Genomic DNA, 19,715 nt, shown 5'->3' with positions numbered 1-19,715 from the left:
TTCTTCAGGAATTTTATGACAGTTTGTCAGAGGCAGGTTTCAAAAAGGAATCCATAGAATTGTGCATGAAGTTTTGCATTCCAATTGGCGGAAATCTCGTATCAGCACTTGACTGGTTGTGCCTCAATACCAAAGATGGTGAAAATTTTTATTCAATTAATTATAATTAATTTTTTATTAATTCAATTTTATTTTTCAGAAGACCTACCTGATAATTTTAGTCAAGTTCTAAAGAAAGAAGAAAAGAAAACTAGACCTAAATTTATTGGCAATGAAAGTGAACAGGGCAGGGGTAATATGGATAAAAGTATGAGTAAAAATAATGTCACATCAAAATTAACAACATCTGAAATCAAATCTTCCAATCTAGCAAAACGGGTATCTTATTAGCAGATATAAAGATATGTGCGTGCGTGTGTGTGTGTGTGTGTGTGTGTGTGTGTGTGTGTGTGTGTGTGTGTGTGAATGTGTATGTGTACGTGTTTATTAGTTTTTTTGTTTGTGTGTGTGTGTCATTAATGATTTTGTTGTTGTTTTTTGGTTTTGTTGTTCTCATTATTATTGTTTATAATTTTTATTTAATTTTCTATTTTTAGTGCTGCTAGAAGTTCTAACTTTCACTACATAGAATAAAAAAATTTGCCTTTTTTGATGATCCTACTCTTCTCCTTCTTGTTACTTCTTTAGTCTTATCTAGGATTGATTATTGTAACTCGCTCTACTATGGTCTTCCTGATTCTATACTCTATCCTTTAAGTAAAGCTTTTAACTCGTCTAGTTGCTCGTGCCCCTTTTTTATTTATATATTTCTATATCTTGTTCTCTTGCACTGGCTACCTATAAAATATAGAATAATTTTCAAAATTTACCCATTAATGTTTAAGTCTCAATCGAAATTATTCCCCAAGTACTTATCAGATATATTAATTGAACCTAAACGCCCCGGTTTATGATCGTCTTCTTGTTCTCACTTCTTTTGCTAAATCTTCTTTTACTTTTTCTGGCCCTTTTCTCTGGAACTCTCTACAACCTTCTCTGACTACTTCTCCATCACTTACGAAGTTCAGAGCGGATCTCAAGACCCATCTGTTTGCAAAATTCATTGAGGAGTGCTGTTGAACATTGCGGAAATAGCGCTTATAAACTAATTGATTGATTGATTGATTATATTGATTTAATTTTTTTATTATTAGTTATAATAAATATTACTTTTCTAATATTATTGTTTTATGTGAACTATTTCAGTGATTGCTTTCTTTTTTATGATACCCGCGACAGTTAAATTTCATAATAAAAATTTTTATTTTACTCTTTTTAAATTTTATATATTTATTATAATAATTATTAATAATTATTATTATCATTGTTATTTTTATTTAAAATTATCCAGAAAAATGAGTCGAGCGTGAAGAACTGGATACTACAGTATGCTGATGCCACCAGTAACCATGATGATGATGATGATGATGGTTATGATCACAATGGATGTGGTGCTGCGGATGATGATGATGATGACAATCGTCGTGATGATAGTGATACCGGAACAAAAAGCAAAGGAGTTGTTAGTTTTTCTGTGCAAAACTGAATGTAGTTTGAGTATTTTGTAACAAGAATATGATATAAATTATATCATTACATTATAGCTATTGTATATAAATGCACATGTTATCAAAGATGTTGGAAGTTATATTATATCGATGATGATAATATGGTGATAATAATGATGATAATAATAATAATAAATGATAATAACAATACAACAATTTTAACAATAATGGGAGCACATCTTTTATTCAATCAAGTATCATATAAAGCATACAATGAAAGGAATATTTATCTCAATTGTCTATAATAAAATCAATGATGTTGAGTTACTGAAATGTTAAAAGTGTTGAAGTAATAAGTTTTTTTTAGAACAATAAAAAAAGATAATAATAATAATATGTCATTGTTTATGATAGCGATTTTTAAAATTTCAAATAAACACAAATCATCAGCTTAAATGTTGATGTTATTGCCGACAAAATTAAATCGTTTGTAAAAAAAAAAGGATCAGTCCATGGAATAATGAAAAAATACAAATTGAATCTATTAAAAAGTCTTATTGATGGCATTTCAGAAGTTTTTTTAATTAGATTACATTGCTTAAACCTGTCGTTAAGGTTTACTCAAAGAGTGTCTTTATATTTGTCGGTCTCGAAAGCCTTTGAATTTGGCCAAATTGGTTTCTTGACAAACAGTGAGTTCAAAAATCTCGACAGTGTTTCCGTATACGATATAATAATAATAATAATAATAATAATGTAAACTCTTTTATTATTCAGAAAAAACCAGTAAAATCAAAAATAGTCAAAATAAAATATGTCAATAAAATGTTAAAATTAAATATTGTATAACGTAAAATAATTATAAGATAAATAAATAAATAATAATAATAATAAATCAAAAATGATTTAGGTAAAGAAAAACAAAAAAAAATTATAAAAGCGTATTCTACGTATTCTAACAAAACCGAAATAAAAAAAGAAATAATAATAATAATAATAATAATAACAACAACAATAATAATAATAAATATAATACTACTAATAATAATAATATTATTATTATTATTTATTTATATAAACCCAATAGAATGAATCATTCTTAAAGATGGTTGCCATGTTTTTTGATTTAAGAAGTCAATTCAGCCCTGATAACGATGATGACCAAGATACAGACAGACTCAATGAGTGTCGAAATCTGGCCAACGGTAATAATGCGGTTATGATGATGATGACGATGATGATGGTGATGGGGACGACGATGATGACGTTTTTGTTGTTGATGATGATATAAATTGTAAATGGTCACTTGTCTGTAATTTTACTTCCATCATTTTTGCACTCACATTCTGAGCAGTTTTGTTAGCACTAATGTAATTACTAATAATTATTTTTATTACTTAGTTCTTAGTTACTTAGTTCTACAATAGTAGTACTCAGTGCTTCAACTGTTACATCATCGGGTCAGCCATTTAATTTTATTTTCATAATAATTTTTCTAATGACTGTACTTCTCCTTTGGTTAGAACTGTGGAAACTTCAGAGCATGCCGGGTTTCGATTCGAGAAACTGTGAATTAATCAACACTAACAAAGAATTGGCCGAAATTATGAAGATTATAAACTGCAAGAAGAAATCTGTCAAGAAACTGATGGACGATGGCGATAATGAAGATGATGACGTTGACGAAGGAGTCATGAATCTCTTTGGCGATGATGATGATGGCGGTGGTGGAAATAATGACGTCAACAAAGACCCAACAATAAATAGTATGTACATTTGTATGTCCTTGTCGTTGCAATTAACTATTATCGTAGTTATGATTTGAATTATTTAAGAAAAAAATGTTTTCAAACTCGTCTTGTTCACTTGACTGAATAATATGAAATTGATTTTGCGTCGGTGTAGTCTTTTTTCTCATTTTAATTTTTATATATTGTCTTTTATCTATTGAACTATTTTCATGTGTGAGACATGGAACATTTGTTCGAATGTTGTTCAGAATGTAGTTAGATTAAATAGGTTTAATGAAATATTTTTCAATTTAAATTCATTTCAAATTTGATGCCGACTTATTTGTAGGCCATTTTTCATCCACCAATACTCTAATACCCGCCAGCAGCAGCACCAAGCGCCCAACAAACGAAAGAGGCGCGAAAAGTTCTGGATGTCCGAGACTTCACATACACACGACAGCAATGGACAGGTGTGGAGATGTACATTTTTGGAAATTTATATATAGCATGATTTTCTGCTGCTTTATTCTTCTGTTAAGCAGTTCTGTCACTCAGAATCAGGCTTCTAGAAATTGGAAAACAGATTTTGGCATTAAAAATCTTTGCACTTTCTATTGATTAAATTTATATAACGATTTGTGTAGGTTGTGTAGTTATTTTTGTACATCAACGTCTGATGATAATTTTGGTATTTCGTTTTTAATGATTTAAATGATTTATTGTTTAAGTAATATCTTTCATTCTACCTTATTTCCTTTTATCCATCCACTCACCTATTTATCCACAATTCAACCATTTATCTATTTATCTATTATTATATAATAACTCATCCATACATTCATCTATCCTCAAATCTATTCATCCATCCATTCATCACCCATCCATCAATCTGTACTGCTAAGGCAAGTCTCCCAAACAATTCCTCAACGACTGGTACCGAAAGAGAGTGCCGAAAGGTCAAGTGACCTATGAGAAGATTGACCTTGGAGGGGGCAAGTGGAAGTCAAGGTCAGAGAAAGACATTGTTGATTGGTTGTCGAGTGAACTGGCAATATGTTATGGTGACAGTAGTTTATTTGTTTTATGTGCAGAACAGATTTCTAGAAATAGTTTTTTCTTTTTATATGCTCTAATATTTCTACCACTATCAAATAACATCCATCAGACATTATTTTAAACTTCTTTACTATATGGTCTGCCTGCTAAAATGTTTCATTTGAAAATTTTGTTTGCTAGATCGCTTATGTAGGAATTTTATGAAAATTGCTGTCAAGCCATGTTTAATTAGTTCCTTGCTTAATAATTCCAAAAATATCGCCAGGTGTCACTTGAAACGACCGCCAAAGGAGGGCGGAGATGTGGTTGTGTGTCCCGAGATTGCATGCACGAATTTGAAGGACGCCGAACATCTGGCGAGTGTCCTGCTGCTCTATCAACTCTGCTCCAACAAGGTCTCACTTGAGTTTCAACGATGTGTCGTTACTGTTATTTTTGTAAATGCCTTGTTGGTGGTCTTGCTCGTTTGGTCAGTTTTTCAAATGTTAAGGGAATATTTATTTGTTGATGCCTCAAGTAAGGCAGATGTGTTAAATTAGTTTGGGCGATTTTTTGTGAAAAGATAAAATTTCTTTTTTTTGCATCCTGTATTTCACGCTTGTCTATCAAAATAAAGGAAACTATTTATTCATTTATTTTATTTTGTTATTTCACAAATATTAATATGTGAGACCTCACAGCACTATGAACAACACAAAAGAGCATGTCTGGAGTTGTTCTAACGGCATAACCTTTCAACTCATTGGCTAGAATAACTGAGCGTCCTTAATAAACTCATTAAATAACAAACATACAAACAAACAAACAAACAAGTGAATGGACATACAACGGACAAACAAATGGATAAATAAATATACGAACGAACAAACAAACAATTTGACGAAATTATGAATGAATGAGAAAATGAACATCCAATCCATCAATCCATTAGGATTTGCACCTCCTACTCCCCCCACCGTACAGGGATATCTGGTTGGAGTGGCAGAGGAATGAAAGGGAACAAGTCCAAAATATTAAACAAGAAGACAAGAAGGTATGTCTTGTTTTTTTGGTTTTTACTTTGAAAGTTTTTGATTTTTTCGGTAGAATATTATTCAATTGGAATGAGTTTATTAATTTTATTTATTGAATTTTTGAGTGGTTAAAAAATTTAAGAAAATTTTTTGAATTTCACATTATGTTTGTATGAAATTTTTTTTTCGGCAGCCTAGAGATGATTTCATAGAAAAGTTTTTCAGCCAACTATCGAAGTCATCGGGTGGCGGCGTTTACGCTAGCAACAAAGATGGTGGGGATGTGAAGAAGAATACTGATGGTGGTGCTGAATATGGTGGAGATTGGGAAAATTGGACCGCAGAGGAAAACGTTAATAGAATCTAAAAATTTTTTTATCAAATAATTAAATTATTAATTTTATGAAACAGGATACTTTGTTATATATTCCTTTATTTCATAATTATTTTTTTAATCAAATTAAATTTTTTTTAATTTTTAAGGATGCCTTAGATGCCGAGAAGCTTAATAAAAGCCATCATCATCAACCTCTAAATAGAAATTTTTCAGATTTAATTAAAAGATCCATCGACATTAAAACCAAAAATGAAACAAACAAATCATACGCAATCTTAAAAAAAGATCGTGAATCACTTCCTGTTTACAACTACAGACAAAAGATCATAGATACGTTTAGAAATTACGACGTCTTCATTGTTGCTGGCGAAACAGGAAGTGGAAAAAGTACTCAAGTGCCTCAGTTCATTTTGGAGGTACATTCATTTTCGTTTCCTTTATAGTTTTTCTACATCTTGAATGTCATTTTGTTTACTCAATCTTCTTCATTTTACTCATCCCCTTATTATTTTAATCGTCATCTTCATTTTCATAAATTTCATAAACAGTTTAGTCTCGTCTGACTATCTATCTATCAGTTGATTCAAAATTTATCAGTTGATTCAAAATCTAACTGTTGATTCAAAATTTATCAGCTGATTCAAAATCTGGTTTTAAAATTTGGTTTGTTTTCTGTGAGCGGCCATCTAAGGACATTTCTCTTTCTCATTAAATTTATTTCCAGCACGAATTAACCAAGACAAATTATTACAGGAATTGCTATCATCCTCATCATCTTGGTCACCATCCTCACCGCTCCCACCGACCATCATATGCACTGAACCTCGAAGAATATCGGCAGTCAGCTTGGCAAGGAGGGTGTGTGCCGAGATGGGGGAAGTGGATGGCCCTGGATCTTTCGGATCCCTTTGTGGATATCAAATCAGGTTTGACTTTATTTATTACGCTCTCACCTGAGGAATTTTCGGAGGGAATCAGCAAATACGATAGTGTTTGTTTTTTTAAGATCCATTTTACATTTTTTGGGCCCAGACACTTCATCAGCCTGGATCACGACTAGGCTTAAATGATAAAAAATACTGGTTATTGCAGACTCCTTCAACCATTAGGCCATGTTTTTATTGCACGATCTTTATGGCAAGTTATTCTTTAAACTGACAGATATTTTCAAAGCAATTAAGCTGAAAAGATTCTCTGTTGAACTATTTCATTTTTAACCATCCAACGATGTACATATATAGTAACGTATTTTTTAATGAACATTGGCTTTAACGGTTTTTATGGTCAATTATTTTCATATTTACATTTTCTTGTATTATCATTGCAAAATCGTTTGATGTTTCTTGATCTTTGGATGAAATATTCAAAATAAATATTAAAAATATGAGAGTGGTCCGTTTGCATGGAAGACTTTAATTAATTAACTTGAAGGTCAGAGGTGAAGAGGTCACGTGACACGAGGTTGTTGTTCTGCACGACAGGCGTGCTGTTGAGGAGGCTGCAAGAAGATCTGTGCGTCGAAGATGTCGGATGTGTCATTGTCGATGAGGTTGGCTGGTTGGTTGGCTGGCTGGCTGGTCGGTTGGCTGGTCGGTTGGCTGGTTGGCTGGTTGGTGCTATGCTGGTTGGCTGGTTGGTTGGTTGGTTGGTTGGCTGGTTGGTGCTATGCTGGTTGGCTGGCTGGCTGGTTGGTTGGTTGGTTGGTTGGTTGGCTGGTTGGTGCTATGCTGGTTGGCTGGCTGGTTTGTTGGTTGGCTGGCTGGCTGGTTGGTTGGTTGGCTGGTTGGTTGGTTGGCTGGCTGGTTGGTTGGTTGGTTGGCTGGTTGGTGCTATGCTAGTTGGCTGGTTGGTTGGTTGGTTGGTTGGCTGGTTGGTGCTATGCTGGTTGACTGGCTGGCTGGCTGGTTGGTTGGTTGGTTGGCTGGTTGGTTGGTTGGTTGGTTGGTTGGCTGGTTGGTGCTATGCTGGTTGGCTGGCTGTTTTGTTGGTTGGCTGGCTGGCTGGCTGGCTGGCTGGTTGGTTGGTTGGCTGGTTGGTTGGTTGGTTGGTTGGTTGGCTGGTGAGGTAGCTCAGACGGTTGGAATGCCCTCATTGTTATTGGGCGCTGACCCAATCGAATTTTTTCTGTCTGAAACTCATACGAGGATTGCATCATGCATACTCTTGTTGTGCATGGTGCGATACAAATGCATGTGAACGTTGTGTGGTGTCGAGTTACAGTACAGATTTTGTGGTTCCAAATTTTAATTGCGCCTAAGCAAACAATAGATTGTAGGACAACCCTTAGTTCGTCCGAGCCGTTTAATGAAGAGCGAAGTGGCTGATGATATTATGGTGTGGTACTATGTGGTTTCGTGAACACGTCGAACATTAATATGCCACTGGTGCTGGCCGCTGTTTGTCTATTTATTTACTTTTTATGAGTTTTAGTTTGATGTTGTGACTATTTGTTGAGTTAAGCATTTCATGATGGCTTCATATATTGAACGCTTAAGGTACTAAGAGAATGTAAAAACGAGCATGATTGTAAATGTAAGGTGTGTGTGTGTGTGTGTGTGTGTGTGCAGTTATCTCATCATATGAGTCGGGGCATAAAGATTCTCCCAACCATCGAAGGATTCAAAGCATATATAATTAATTAAATTTTCAAGATTTGTTGAAGAATTTAAGGTTTGATAATTTATAACTAAATTCGCAAGGTGCATGAGCGTGATCTAAATACTGATGTTCTGCTAATCCATCTTCTGGAAATGTTGACCTCGAACAAGAAAAGGTCAAAGTTGAAGGTAGGAATTCGTGTTGTTTTGAAAATTTTTTTATTATTTTCAGTTTTTCGTTAAAATGGTCGGATGTTATTAGTTAATTTTTTCTTGTGTATTTGTCAGTTTGTTCACACTGGTTGAATAAAATTGATTTGAATTGAGTTAAATAAATTATTGTCACAAATTAGATAAAATAAATAGAAATAACTTCTACGACATGCACTCACTCACTACTAACCAACTTGCAGGTCGTTCTGATGAGTGCAACGATGGACAGCGACAAGTTCCACAAGTACTTCAAGGGCTGCTCCGTCGTCCGCGTCGAAGGCAGGTCATTTCCTGTCCAGGTGAGGATAGTGGTGATGATGACTGGTGATGACGTGGTGATGATGATGACGATGGTGATGATGATGATGACGATGGTGGTGATGGCGATGACGATGGTGATGAAGTGATGTTAATAAATATGAGATTAAAATATGAATGATCCATTTGAGAGAATTTATAGTGTAAATAGATTGACATTCGCCAAATATGGTTGATAATTATTATGAATAAATGATAAATGCATTCAAGATGTTTTGACGAGTGACTCGTTATAATTTTGCTTGCTTTTATCATGATATTAATAAATATAATATTTATGATGATAATTGACAATAAAATTTTATAGGTGTTGCACTTGGAAGATATAATTGAGCGGACAGGATATCAATTAGAGATTGATTCAACATACGCTCTACCATATGAATATCTTGTTCAGGTGAATATCTGGTGTGTGCGCGCGTGTGCGCGCGTGTTTGTTTATAGGTGTGTTTGTATGTTGCTGATGTTTTTTATAGGAGCAAACAACGAAGGTAAAGGTCACAGATAAATATGGGGCATCCAAAACGTTAGAGGTCCAGTGGTCTAAGGATGACATTCACAAGCTTGATTGGGTCTGCTTATTATTATTTATATTATTGCTGTTATAATTATTATTGTTTTTATTATTATTGTTGTTGTTTTTATTATTACTATAAGTTGTTATATTCGTTGATGTTTCAATCGTTCATTATTAGTGCGATAATTATTATGTACGGTTACATCTTTACTACGTTATATCGCTACATCATCTTTTGCACCATCACCATCATCATCTTCTTCCTTTAATACGTCCTACTATCATCATATCATCACCATCATCTCCAGTCATCTCTGGACCCGAATCAATTCAGCCTCCGAACGAGAAACATGGTCACGCGATTAAACTGTGACGTCATTAATGTTGACCTAATTCTCGAAACTGTCAGGTGGCTAAATGGGCCGAAAAATAATAAAAATAATAATAATAATAATGATGATGGGATATGTGGAAAAGAAGGGGCAGTGCTAGTGTTCCTACCCGGCATGGCGGCCATTGAAGAGGTCAAGGACAGCATGTTGTCTGACCCACTTTTCAGCGACCCAGATAGGTCATTTGGGTTTTTATTTTCTGATTCTCTATAGTTTTTGTTTATTAATTTAATTAATTGAGTAACAAATAGTGCTAATATTCAGTTTCCAATAACAATGTTAACGTAATTTTGCATTTATATAGCGCTTTGTGAGTAGTGCAAGAAGCGACATACACGTATGCGCGTGTGTGAGGTCAACGCATCATGCAGGCTTACGACAGATAGGGATTTAATTGCAGTAGAACCCGTACACATGCTGCTCAACAAGCAAGCACTTTTTACCTCTAGGATTCAGTAATATAAATAATAATAATTGCAACAACGGTATAAAAATGTTGGATTATGTTTAAATAATTGAAAAATATTTGAAGGTTTCTCGTCCTACCCTTGCACTCAATCCTGTCATCATCCGACCAATCTCTGGCTTTCAATCCGGCCAAATATGGGATCAGGAAGGTCATCCTGTCGACGAACATCGCTGAAACTGGAGTCACCATTCCCGATGTGGTCTACGTGATCGATTGTGGCTGGGAGAAGCAGATGAGGTGGCTGTTCTTCTTGGTGGTGCTGGTTGTGGTGGTATTAGTGAGAGTGCTGCTGATGATAATGATGATGATGGCGAGGAAGATGATGGAGCTGATGGTGTAAACGCATAATGCCAAAGCTGATGATGGTGATGATTGTATTGGAGCTAGGCGATAATATAAAAGAATTTAATAATTTTGGTGTGGTTTGACTTTGACATTTTGTCACATATCGCTAGTTTATCTTTTACGTGTCACTCTATCCAGAGTTCCTCGTGCCTTTTAAGATTTCGTAGCCTGTTTTGTCGATAATGATGATGTTCATCATCGTAGTCCACACACAACATCAATATGATTATACAACGGATATTTCCGAATGCATCTCCACTAAAATCGTACATAAATATGTACACATGTACACAGTACATACACGTACGCACACATACACGCATGCACACACGCACAAGTTCACGCCTGTTTCAACTCACCAAACAGATACTTGGACTCCCATCGCATTAGCCAACTGCGTCAAATCTGGATCAGCAAAGCCAGTGCCCGCCAGCGTCAAGGACGTGCAGGCAGAGTGAGGGAGGGCGTTTGTGTACGTCTCTATACTTCCGGTCAGTTTGACGTCATGAGTCAACATAGTATGCCGGAAATTAAACGAGTTCCGCTTCAGGGGTTGTGTCTTCATGTCATGGTTTGTCTTCATTTCCATTGATTCCTCCGTTGTTATTATTAGCTTTTGTACATTTGTTTACATAATCTTGATGCATTTTGTCATTTGTCGGGTTATGTTGCATTGTAACAATCACTCAATTTTCATTTGTGGGATCATTTTTAAATACCGTTATACATTTAAAATCATCCATCTACACATTATGACATAATTTACACACACACACGCACACACACCTTTTCCTTATATGTACTTTGTCTCTCTTTTTCTCTTTCTCTCTCTCTCTTTCATTAACACACACTCGCTCACACACACACACACACCATCTTGCCACGCAGAAAAGTTATTCAGAACCTCCAAACGGATTCCTTTCGAAAGCGATCGACCCACCGGACCCACAGGCGATCAACGTCGCCATGTCGATATTGAGGGAGGCGGGGGCCTGCGAGGGACTGTCCCTCACTCCCCTCGGTCATCATTTGGCCAGGCTGCCCCTGGACGCCAAGCTAGGGAAGATGATGGTCTACGCTGGTGTGCTGGGATGTTTGCACGAAGCGGTCAGTTGGTTGAGTTGTGCTGCTCAATTGCGGTGATGCTGACTGGTTGGTGACTGGTGATGATGTGGAGGGTGGTTTTAATTACGGTGGAGGTGGTGGCGTGCTGGATGGTGGGGGCGGTATTTTATCGATCCTGTTGACGATGTTAGGTATAAATTCATCTTCTAAAATTTGTTAATCTATTGTACGAAAAGTAACCTTCACATTGTTTATGGTAATTTGATCATTATTATTTTCAATGTTTCACTTTTTAACCAATAAAATCAGAATATATACAGACATGTGCATATTTTAATGAGTCCGTGCGTGTTTGATCCATTCATTTATCCAGTGTTGCATGAATTTTCTTTCTCAAATGTTCATTTGCGCATCCAATTTATTCATTCATTCATACATTTATTGATGCATTTGTTTTTATATTCATTTATTTGTCCATCTATCCATCCATCCATCCATCCATCCATCTTTCCATCCATCTTTCCATCCATCTTTCCATCCATCTTTCCATCCATCCATCTACTCATCCTCGAATTCATCATGCAGTCAATCTTGGTTGCCTGTATGACGGAGAAATCTCCATTCATCAGTCGGCTGGAATCTTCGGCATCTTCTCCATCTGCATCGGATTGTCAGGGGAAGGCGAGGTTCAACTCTGAGGATTCCGACCAGTTGGCTGTCTACACTGCCGTCAGAGAGTTTGTTTCGGTTTCAATACGTTCAGATCATTCTATGTGTAGCGCATATCTTGATGTGTGAAACCCGATGTCTAATTATGTACGTATGTACATGATTCGTTGTTTTTTCCATTGCTTGTTCGTATTTGTGCTTGTTTGCGGAGAGTTGTTGAAGTTCAATCCAGAATCGTATTGCAAAATGTCGTATCGGGAATTATTGGTGTCGCAGAGTATTGTTAATTACTTTGTACTTTCAAGATGGATGGAGATATCGAAAAGGACGGAGAGGAAGGATTACTGTAGGAAGTATGGTCTCAAGATGGAAGTACTGCAAGATATTGAGGTACGATGATGGTGATGATGATGACGAAGATGTTGATAATATTAAGGTTATCTATAGCGATGATAATGATGATTAAGGTGATGATGGTGATTGATAATGACGACTACGACACACGTGAATGACGTTGTTGCGTTGTTTCTTTGAAATCGTTGAACCTTTTTTTTTATGTTTTTTATTCTCCCTTCATCTGATGAATAACATTCGCGCGCATTCAGTCAACATCTCGAGAACTTCGACAACTGATTCGAGATTCCAACCTGGAGACAAACATAACCGACCTTTGTACCGACCACCCATCCCTAACGAAATATCTACAACCTCGCACATCCCTACTCCAAAGCAAGGTCACGGTGACCTTGCTCAAGGCAGTTCTCATGGCGGGTCTTTACCCTCAGATTGGGAGGTTGCAGACGGTCGATAGAAACTTTGGCGGGAAGAAGCGAGGTTTGGGAAGGGAGGTGAACCTGGCTGGGGGAATTCAAGCCATCATTCACCCTGGTTCCGTCAACAGGAAGTTGGATGCTGATGGATGGATTGTTTATCAAGATAAGGTTTTTGTCGGTTATTTATAATGTTTTAGCGTCTGTGTGTGTATGTCTGTGTGTGCTTTGGTTTGCGTTTTTATGAAAGAAGGGTTTATTTGATGATTTTAATTGGTTTTTATGTTTTATTTGCTAAAGAATCTTTTTTAAATCATATCCAGTGTTAGTAGATTTAATTAAATAAATCAATAGAAGTTAAAAATACAAAACTGCGTGCAAGATGTGTACGCATGGATATTGAAAATTTTCCTTAGGAGAAGTTGTCGCAACAAATCGCTCTTCGAGACACGACGCTGGTGAGCAGTGTTGCAGTGCTGCTGTTCGCTGGCAACATTGAGGTTCAACATCAGCAGCACCTTCTCACTGTGGAAAGTGTTGAAGATTTGATCGCCTTTAAGGTTGGTTGCAACACATGTGTATCTTGTATACAATACAGAGCCATCGGCAACACATGTTAAATGTTAGTATGTCTAAGGTCAGAGGTCACTTATGTTTAATCGAACCTCGTCACTGCTAATCGTTGTTGCGTTGACGACGACTGTCATGATTGTGGTGCATCGATACTAATAAATAGAAATAGTCAAAATAGTCGAAAAAATCTAAAAAATAATTCACAAAGGTAAATTGTTCTAGACATCGCTGGTCATTCGATTTATTAAGGAAACCAAAAAATTAGTTGAATTAAACTTGTGGATTCTTAATTGAACTTCTAGGGTTAATTAAATGTTACGAATAATGTTGTAGCAATCGCAATAATTTTTATCGCATTGATTGGTGTATGCGATTTTGCCCCGCTATCATGATTTTTTATAACTTTTTTTGTTCAGTAGTTGTTGCAATAGATATTTCATTGTTTTGTTGTTTTACACTGACTTGATTACAATACTGCCTCTGCCTGTCTGAAAGACTCATCGCAGGACTTGAAATTTGCAACTAAGAAAGATTAATTTTGAGTTTCTGAGACCTTTCCGAATATTTGAACAGGCACCCGCCAAAATAGGAGTCTTGATGAAGGAGATGCGGTTCATGTTGGATGATTTCTTGAGAAGGAAGTTGCACGATCCGAAACTCAGCGTTGCAGGTTTGTTGATGGTGTTGTTGTTGTTGTTGTACTCTTTTTGTTACTGCTTATGTTACTACTGCCACTATTACTTCTGCTTCCATTGCTGCTGCAGCTACTGACGTTACTACTGCAATTGCTAACCTCACTTACCAATATTACTATTTATAAAAATAATAACTTAAATAATGGTAATAAGACTAATACAACCTGATTAAAAAAATGTAGTATGCTATGACAGATAACTCGTGATGGGTTTGGTCCACAATATATTTTTTTATGCCTAATAAGTTTTTGCTGGTTAACATACATTTCTGATTTTTGTTCGTTACAACTACACGACACCACACTCACGCACACTTACACAACAATCACACACACACAGAGATCACACACAAAACAACAATCACACATACAAAAACACAACGCAATAACACACACACACACACACACACACAACTATCACACAAACAAACACACAACACAACAATTTCACACACAAAGATCACACACACACACACAGCAACCACACTGCAGTAGCAAATCTCAAAACAAGCACACTAAACTGACGCAAGGTACATCCACAATGATGCAGTGGCAGCAGTAACACAGTAATACTGATAATAGTAATAATAATAATAGTAATAATAATAATAATAAAAATAATAATAATAATAATGTTTTTGCATCTTTCTTTCCTAACCACAGGGGAAGCCGTGTTACCGGCGTTGATACATTTATTGATCTCCGGCCAATGAAGTTCAACCTGCCGCCCTAACAAACATTCAACCGTGAAAATGATGGTGACGAAGACGACGACAATGATGAGAATGGTGATGATCGTACAGTTCAGGATGATGATGATATTAGTAATGGTAATGGTACCGTTGCTGATGATGATGATGAATACGATGGGGACGGTGATGATGATGGTAATAATGCTAATATTAACGTTGATGACGATGATAATGACGATGAAAAAAATGTCGAATTTTTTGGCGATGGTGGTAAACAAGATAATGAAAAAAGTAAAAAAGTATCACATTTGGTGATTGTGATGTAGTGGTGATGAATTTGATAATAACGATGCTGATAATGATGGTGATAACAATGGTGATGACGACGATGATGATGATGGAATGCTAAGATGATGATGATGATCAATCAATCAATCTTCGTTTTGCGTCCAGAGACCCGGTTTTCAGAGGTAGGACGTTGTTTTCTTTGCCATCAACTTTTTGCGCCAAATTAGACGAACAGTTGTATCCATTTCATTTAAATTTAGAGCTTTCATGTCTTGCTTGATTGTTTGCGACCAGGACTTCTTTGGACGGCCTTTGGGACGTGTGCCAGGTACTTCAACATCTGCAAGAGAAGTTATGTTGATGATGATGACTTTGGTTCATATTGATAGCGATAATATTGATGCATGCAGTTTGTCATTTGCAACGGTGACCATGAAGGTGACGATTGGGAAAATAATTTTCATAATAAAAATAATAATATCTTAATAATAATAATATCTTAATAATAGTATTATTATTACGAAAATCATTATTATTATTATTGTTGTTGATGATGTTTGTTGTTGTTGTTGTTATTTAAGTAACATTTTAATAAAAATCTTATTTTTGTTATATTTTTATTTTTATTATTATTATCATCGTTAAGCCATTGGAAAAGAACAAAAATGGGAAAAAATTTCGTCGTCGTGTTTAATTAAAGTTATGATGGAATGGGTAAAAATGAACAAAATGTCGGTGCCAACTTTTTCAAGTGATTGTGTCATAACAATAATAATAATGACGTCATTATTATTATTATTGTTATTACAAAAGTGTTTCTGTGATCACTAAGGTAAAATTAATCAGGAGTAATATATATATTTGGGTTCAGACTGTCGTATATGCAGTTATTAGAAAATATCACCGCATTTTCCGCATTGTTGAGTTTGTAACTAAGTTTTTCAATTTTTCGAACGATTATTTTATCGATATTATTCAATTTATTCAAATTAATAAAATTTCTAATTATTTTAGACTGCATTTTTCATATATACATTTACATAAAAACTTTGCTCGGTAACCTTTACAATCCGCAGTGTTTGTGATATTGTTATATGTAGTTCATCTGGTATTTTTAGTAGTAGTAGAAGTAGTATATATATATATATATATATATATATATATATATATATATATATATATCTCGGATGGTGATGGTGATGATACGGCGGGAAACAAATGAATGAGTTATGTTCAATCACATGGTTGAAAATTGAATGAAGAACAAGTCGAACCAACGATTTTACATGCTTATATACACATGCATGTACAAACATTAAGCGTACAACTACCTTTGTAAACAAAGGAGTGCACGATTTTGTGTATAACACCTGTACTCGGATAGTGAATGTTTGTTGCACGTTGTGTCAGAGCATAACTATTGAAATGTTTCATGCATTAAATATTCATTAGTGCAAGGAGATTGAAATCGGCTGATAAAAAATGATGCGCCTGCTATTCGACGGGTCCACGTGCGTCATACCGATACCTTCATTTGCATTTCTCATTTACGTATTTTTGTATTTGTGCGTACATGTGTGCACGTTCAAGTGTGCATCATTCGGTGTTTCACGCACGCTAACATTCAACTGCCTGCAAACCAGCATCGTAATTCAACCTGTGGTAGTCACAAGATGGTCAGTAGCATGTGAATCTAGTTTTTAGTGTCAGTTGCAAACTTCGTGTATAGCGAGGCGAGTGTTTGATGTTTTATATATATATATATATAATATATATAAGTAAACAAATATATATATATATATTCAATAGATCGAAGTTGGTTTGCGAATAAAATTCGAGAAAGCAGTAGAACCCAGAAATTTTGGATCAATAAGTCGTCACATCAGCTCAAGAAAAATAAGTGGATTGAATTGTTGCTAGAAATCATTCAATGCTTAAAACCAACTGAAGCATACCTCAAGTTTCTGTGATACAAAAAAGTTGTATACAACGTCATAAACCAGTGTAATGCACGTACAAACACACACGCACACAAACACACACACATATATAATATTATATAGGCACCAAGCATAAATTGTAGATAGCAATTAGCAAGCATGTTCGTAAAATAACTTATTAGCATGCGAATAAGGCGTGCATGCAAACAGACATCAACACACGCACACATACTCTCAAGTTTTACATATGTTTTTACAGAGATGCACACACACAAACATCATACAAAAACAGATGGAAATGTAAAAACTTACATGGAAACATACACAACCTGGCATCTGAATTAACATACGTAGGAGCCGTGCAGACGTATCTGCAGACATAAACATGCAAATGTTTACTGACATAAAAACGCAATAAAATCAAAATGAACACTAGCGATAACGTTTTCATTATATCTACAAACATCATGTTCGAACTCACAACGCGCTTATGATTTTCTCGTGTTATTTAATAAACACATATTTAAAGTTTTATATTGTGTGAGCGTGTGCGTGTGTGTGTATATTATGCACATAAAAAACTGACGCAACTCAACAACAAAACAGCAGACTCAAACACAAGAGGCACATGCAATGACTTTCAAAAGGAAGAAGAAAACTAAAAGTTCCAGTTGCTCATCCGGATTGAGTGACATCCAGCAATAAATAAACTGTGCAGTGCCACGTCGCAGATGCTATTACGCTACCTGCCACCTTGCCTGCCTGCCTGCCTGCCCTTATTACTTCTGTCAATGTTGCTTTATTGACTACTATACAGTTATATACATACATATATACACATACATGTGTTGGAAGGAGACCCTATTCTATACAGTACTTTATGAATTCTACCGAATTGTTGGCATTAACCAATTTTAAGTTTGTCATTTTAATTTTCCTTACTAGAATTTTCTGGAATTTGTCCAATTGAACTTTATAACTTTGTACGTATATAATAATAAATTAATTTAACCTGTTTAAGCTGTTTTTTAATTTAAAAAAACTACCAGATAAACTATCAGCTCTTATCTAGTTACTAGTGATCATACATTCAACGAACGTTTCAATATTTTATTTTCTCTAAAAAAAACACACAATTTGAACAATTTAAAACATTTCATGAATATGAACATACAACATGTACGCACATATCTTGCGACTAGGACTGTTCCCTTCAACAAAACTGAACCACATTACCTCTCGTCATCTTTTCGTTCCAACTCTCTCTCTCTCTCATTCTTCACGTCAATTTCAATGAAGCAAGGCATTATGGCTCGATTATTTTCTTATAAAATATAATTTTGATTAAACTTGTCCATTCACCACACACAGTTTCAGTTTTCAAAATGTACTTGTCTACCTTGTCTACAAAGTTCACCACACTGTTTTACGCACATACACACGCACACACACGTATACATACTTATACATATATACAATGAATGAACGAACGAACGAACGAACGAACGAACAAACGAACGAACGAATGTTAGCAGTCAGAAAGCAATACAAATGGCATGCAGAGGCTTACAAATAGCTCTTTGCTGTAAAGCAACACGTAGAACGTAGCAGACCTGTCTAAATCCACCAAGCAATAAAATTATGCAGTAACAATAACAACTGCCACCACCGTTATGACAACAACAATAAAAACAGCAACCACAATATCAATAATAATAAAAACAACAACAACAATATCAGTAATAATAATAATTATGACCAATGTTATTACGACTGCACTAAAAAATAACAATAAGCCGTGGCGGTATTATAAGTGTTAGACAAAAACCGACAACAACAGCAACAACAACAACAACCACAACAACAACAACAACCACAACCACAACAACAACCACAACCACAACAACAACCACAACAACAACAACAACCACCACAACAACAAACATTATTATTGTTATTATAGCCGCCACAAAATTAACACTAATAAGAATAACAGTAATAATCCCCATAACCATATTTCTCTGTTGATGTTATGGTGGGTGTGGAAGGAGAAAAAGTAATTCATGCCTACATAATACATACTTTTATTACATCTATGTATATATTATATATATGTATGAATGTATGTATGTATGTATGTATGTACGTATGTTGCGTTCATTCATTCATTCATTCATTCATTCATTCATTCATTCATTCATTCATTCATTCGTTCGTTCGTTCATTCGTTCATCCGTTCATCCGTTCGTTCATTCGTTCATTCGTTCATTCATTCATTCCTTCATTCATTCTTTCGTTTTTTAATTATTCTTTTTTTTACTCGTTCCTTCACTTTTTCATTCTCTTACTGTTCTCTTCTCTGTTTCATACTTTTACGCGTTCTATCACGCAGTCATTCGTTCAATCATTTTTCACTTCAAATTTTTCAAATTATTTTTTGTATTTTTTATTTTTTTTTCACTCACTCACTCACTCACTCACTCACTC

The 19,715-nt window shown here is 35.2% G+C and overlaps 1 protein-coding gene across 1 annotated transcript; it reads left to right on the top strand.

Annotated features, from left to right (window-relative positions):
* Positions 1–3,653: 3,653 nt before the first annotated feature.
* Positions 3,654–14,385, top strand: HELRODRAFT_75102 (hypothetical protein; the record flags this gene model as incomplete). The annotated part of the gene is made up of 20 exons (XM_009015429.1): positions 3,654–3,750; positions 4,183–4,282; positions 4,602–4,731; positions 5,268–5,369; positions 5,543–5,701; positions 5,833–6,102; positions 6,440–6,612; positions 7,118–7,235; positions 8,386–8,472; positions 8,697–8,795; positions 9,122–9,244; positions 9,640–9,902; positions 10,256–10,429; positions 10,904–11,108; positions 11,426–11,644; positions 12,188–12,339; positions 12,577–12,661; positions 12,877–13,218; positions 13,461–13,601; positions 14,188–14,385. Coding segments are annotated over 20 exons (3,237 nt in total), but the record flags the coding sequence as incomplete, so codon positions are not given.
* Between the last annotated feature and the right edge of the window lie 5,330 nt (positions 14,386–19,715).

Source organism: Helobdella robusta, assembly GCF_000326865.2.
Source record: "Helobdella robusta unplaced genomic scaffold HELROscaffold_16, whole genome shotgun sequence".
Lineage (NCBI taxonomy): Eukaryota > Metazoa > Annelida > Clitellata > Rhynchobdellida > Glossiphoniidae > Helobdella > Helobdella robusta.
The sequence above is the reverse complement of the archived record's forward strand: the minus strand, read 5'-3'. Positions and strand labels throughout refer to the sequence as shown.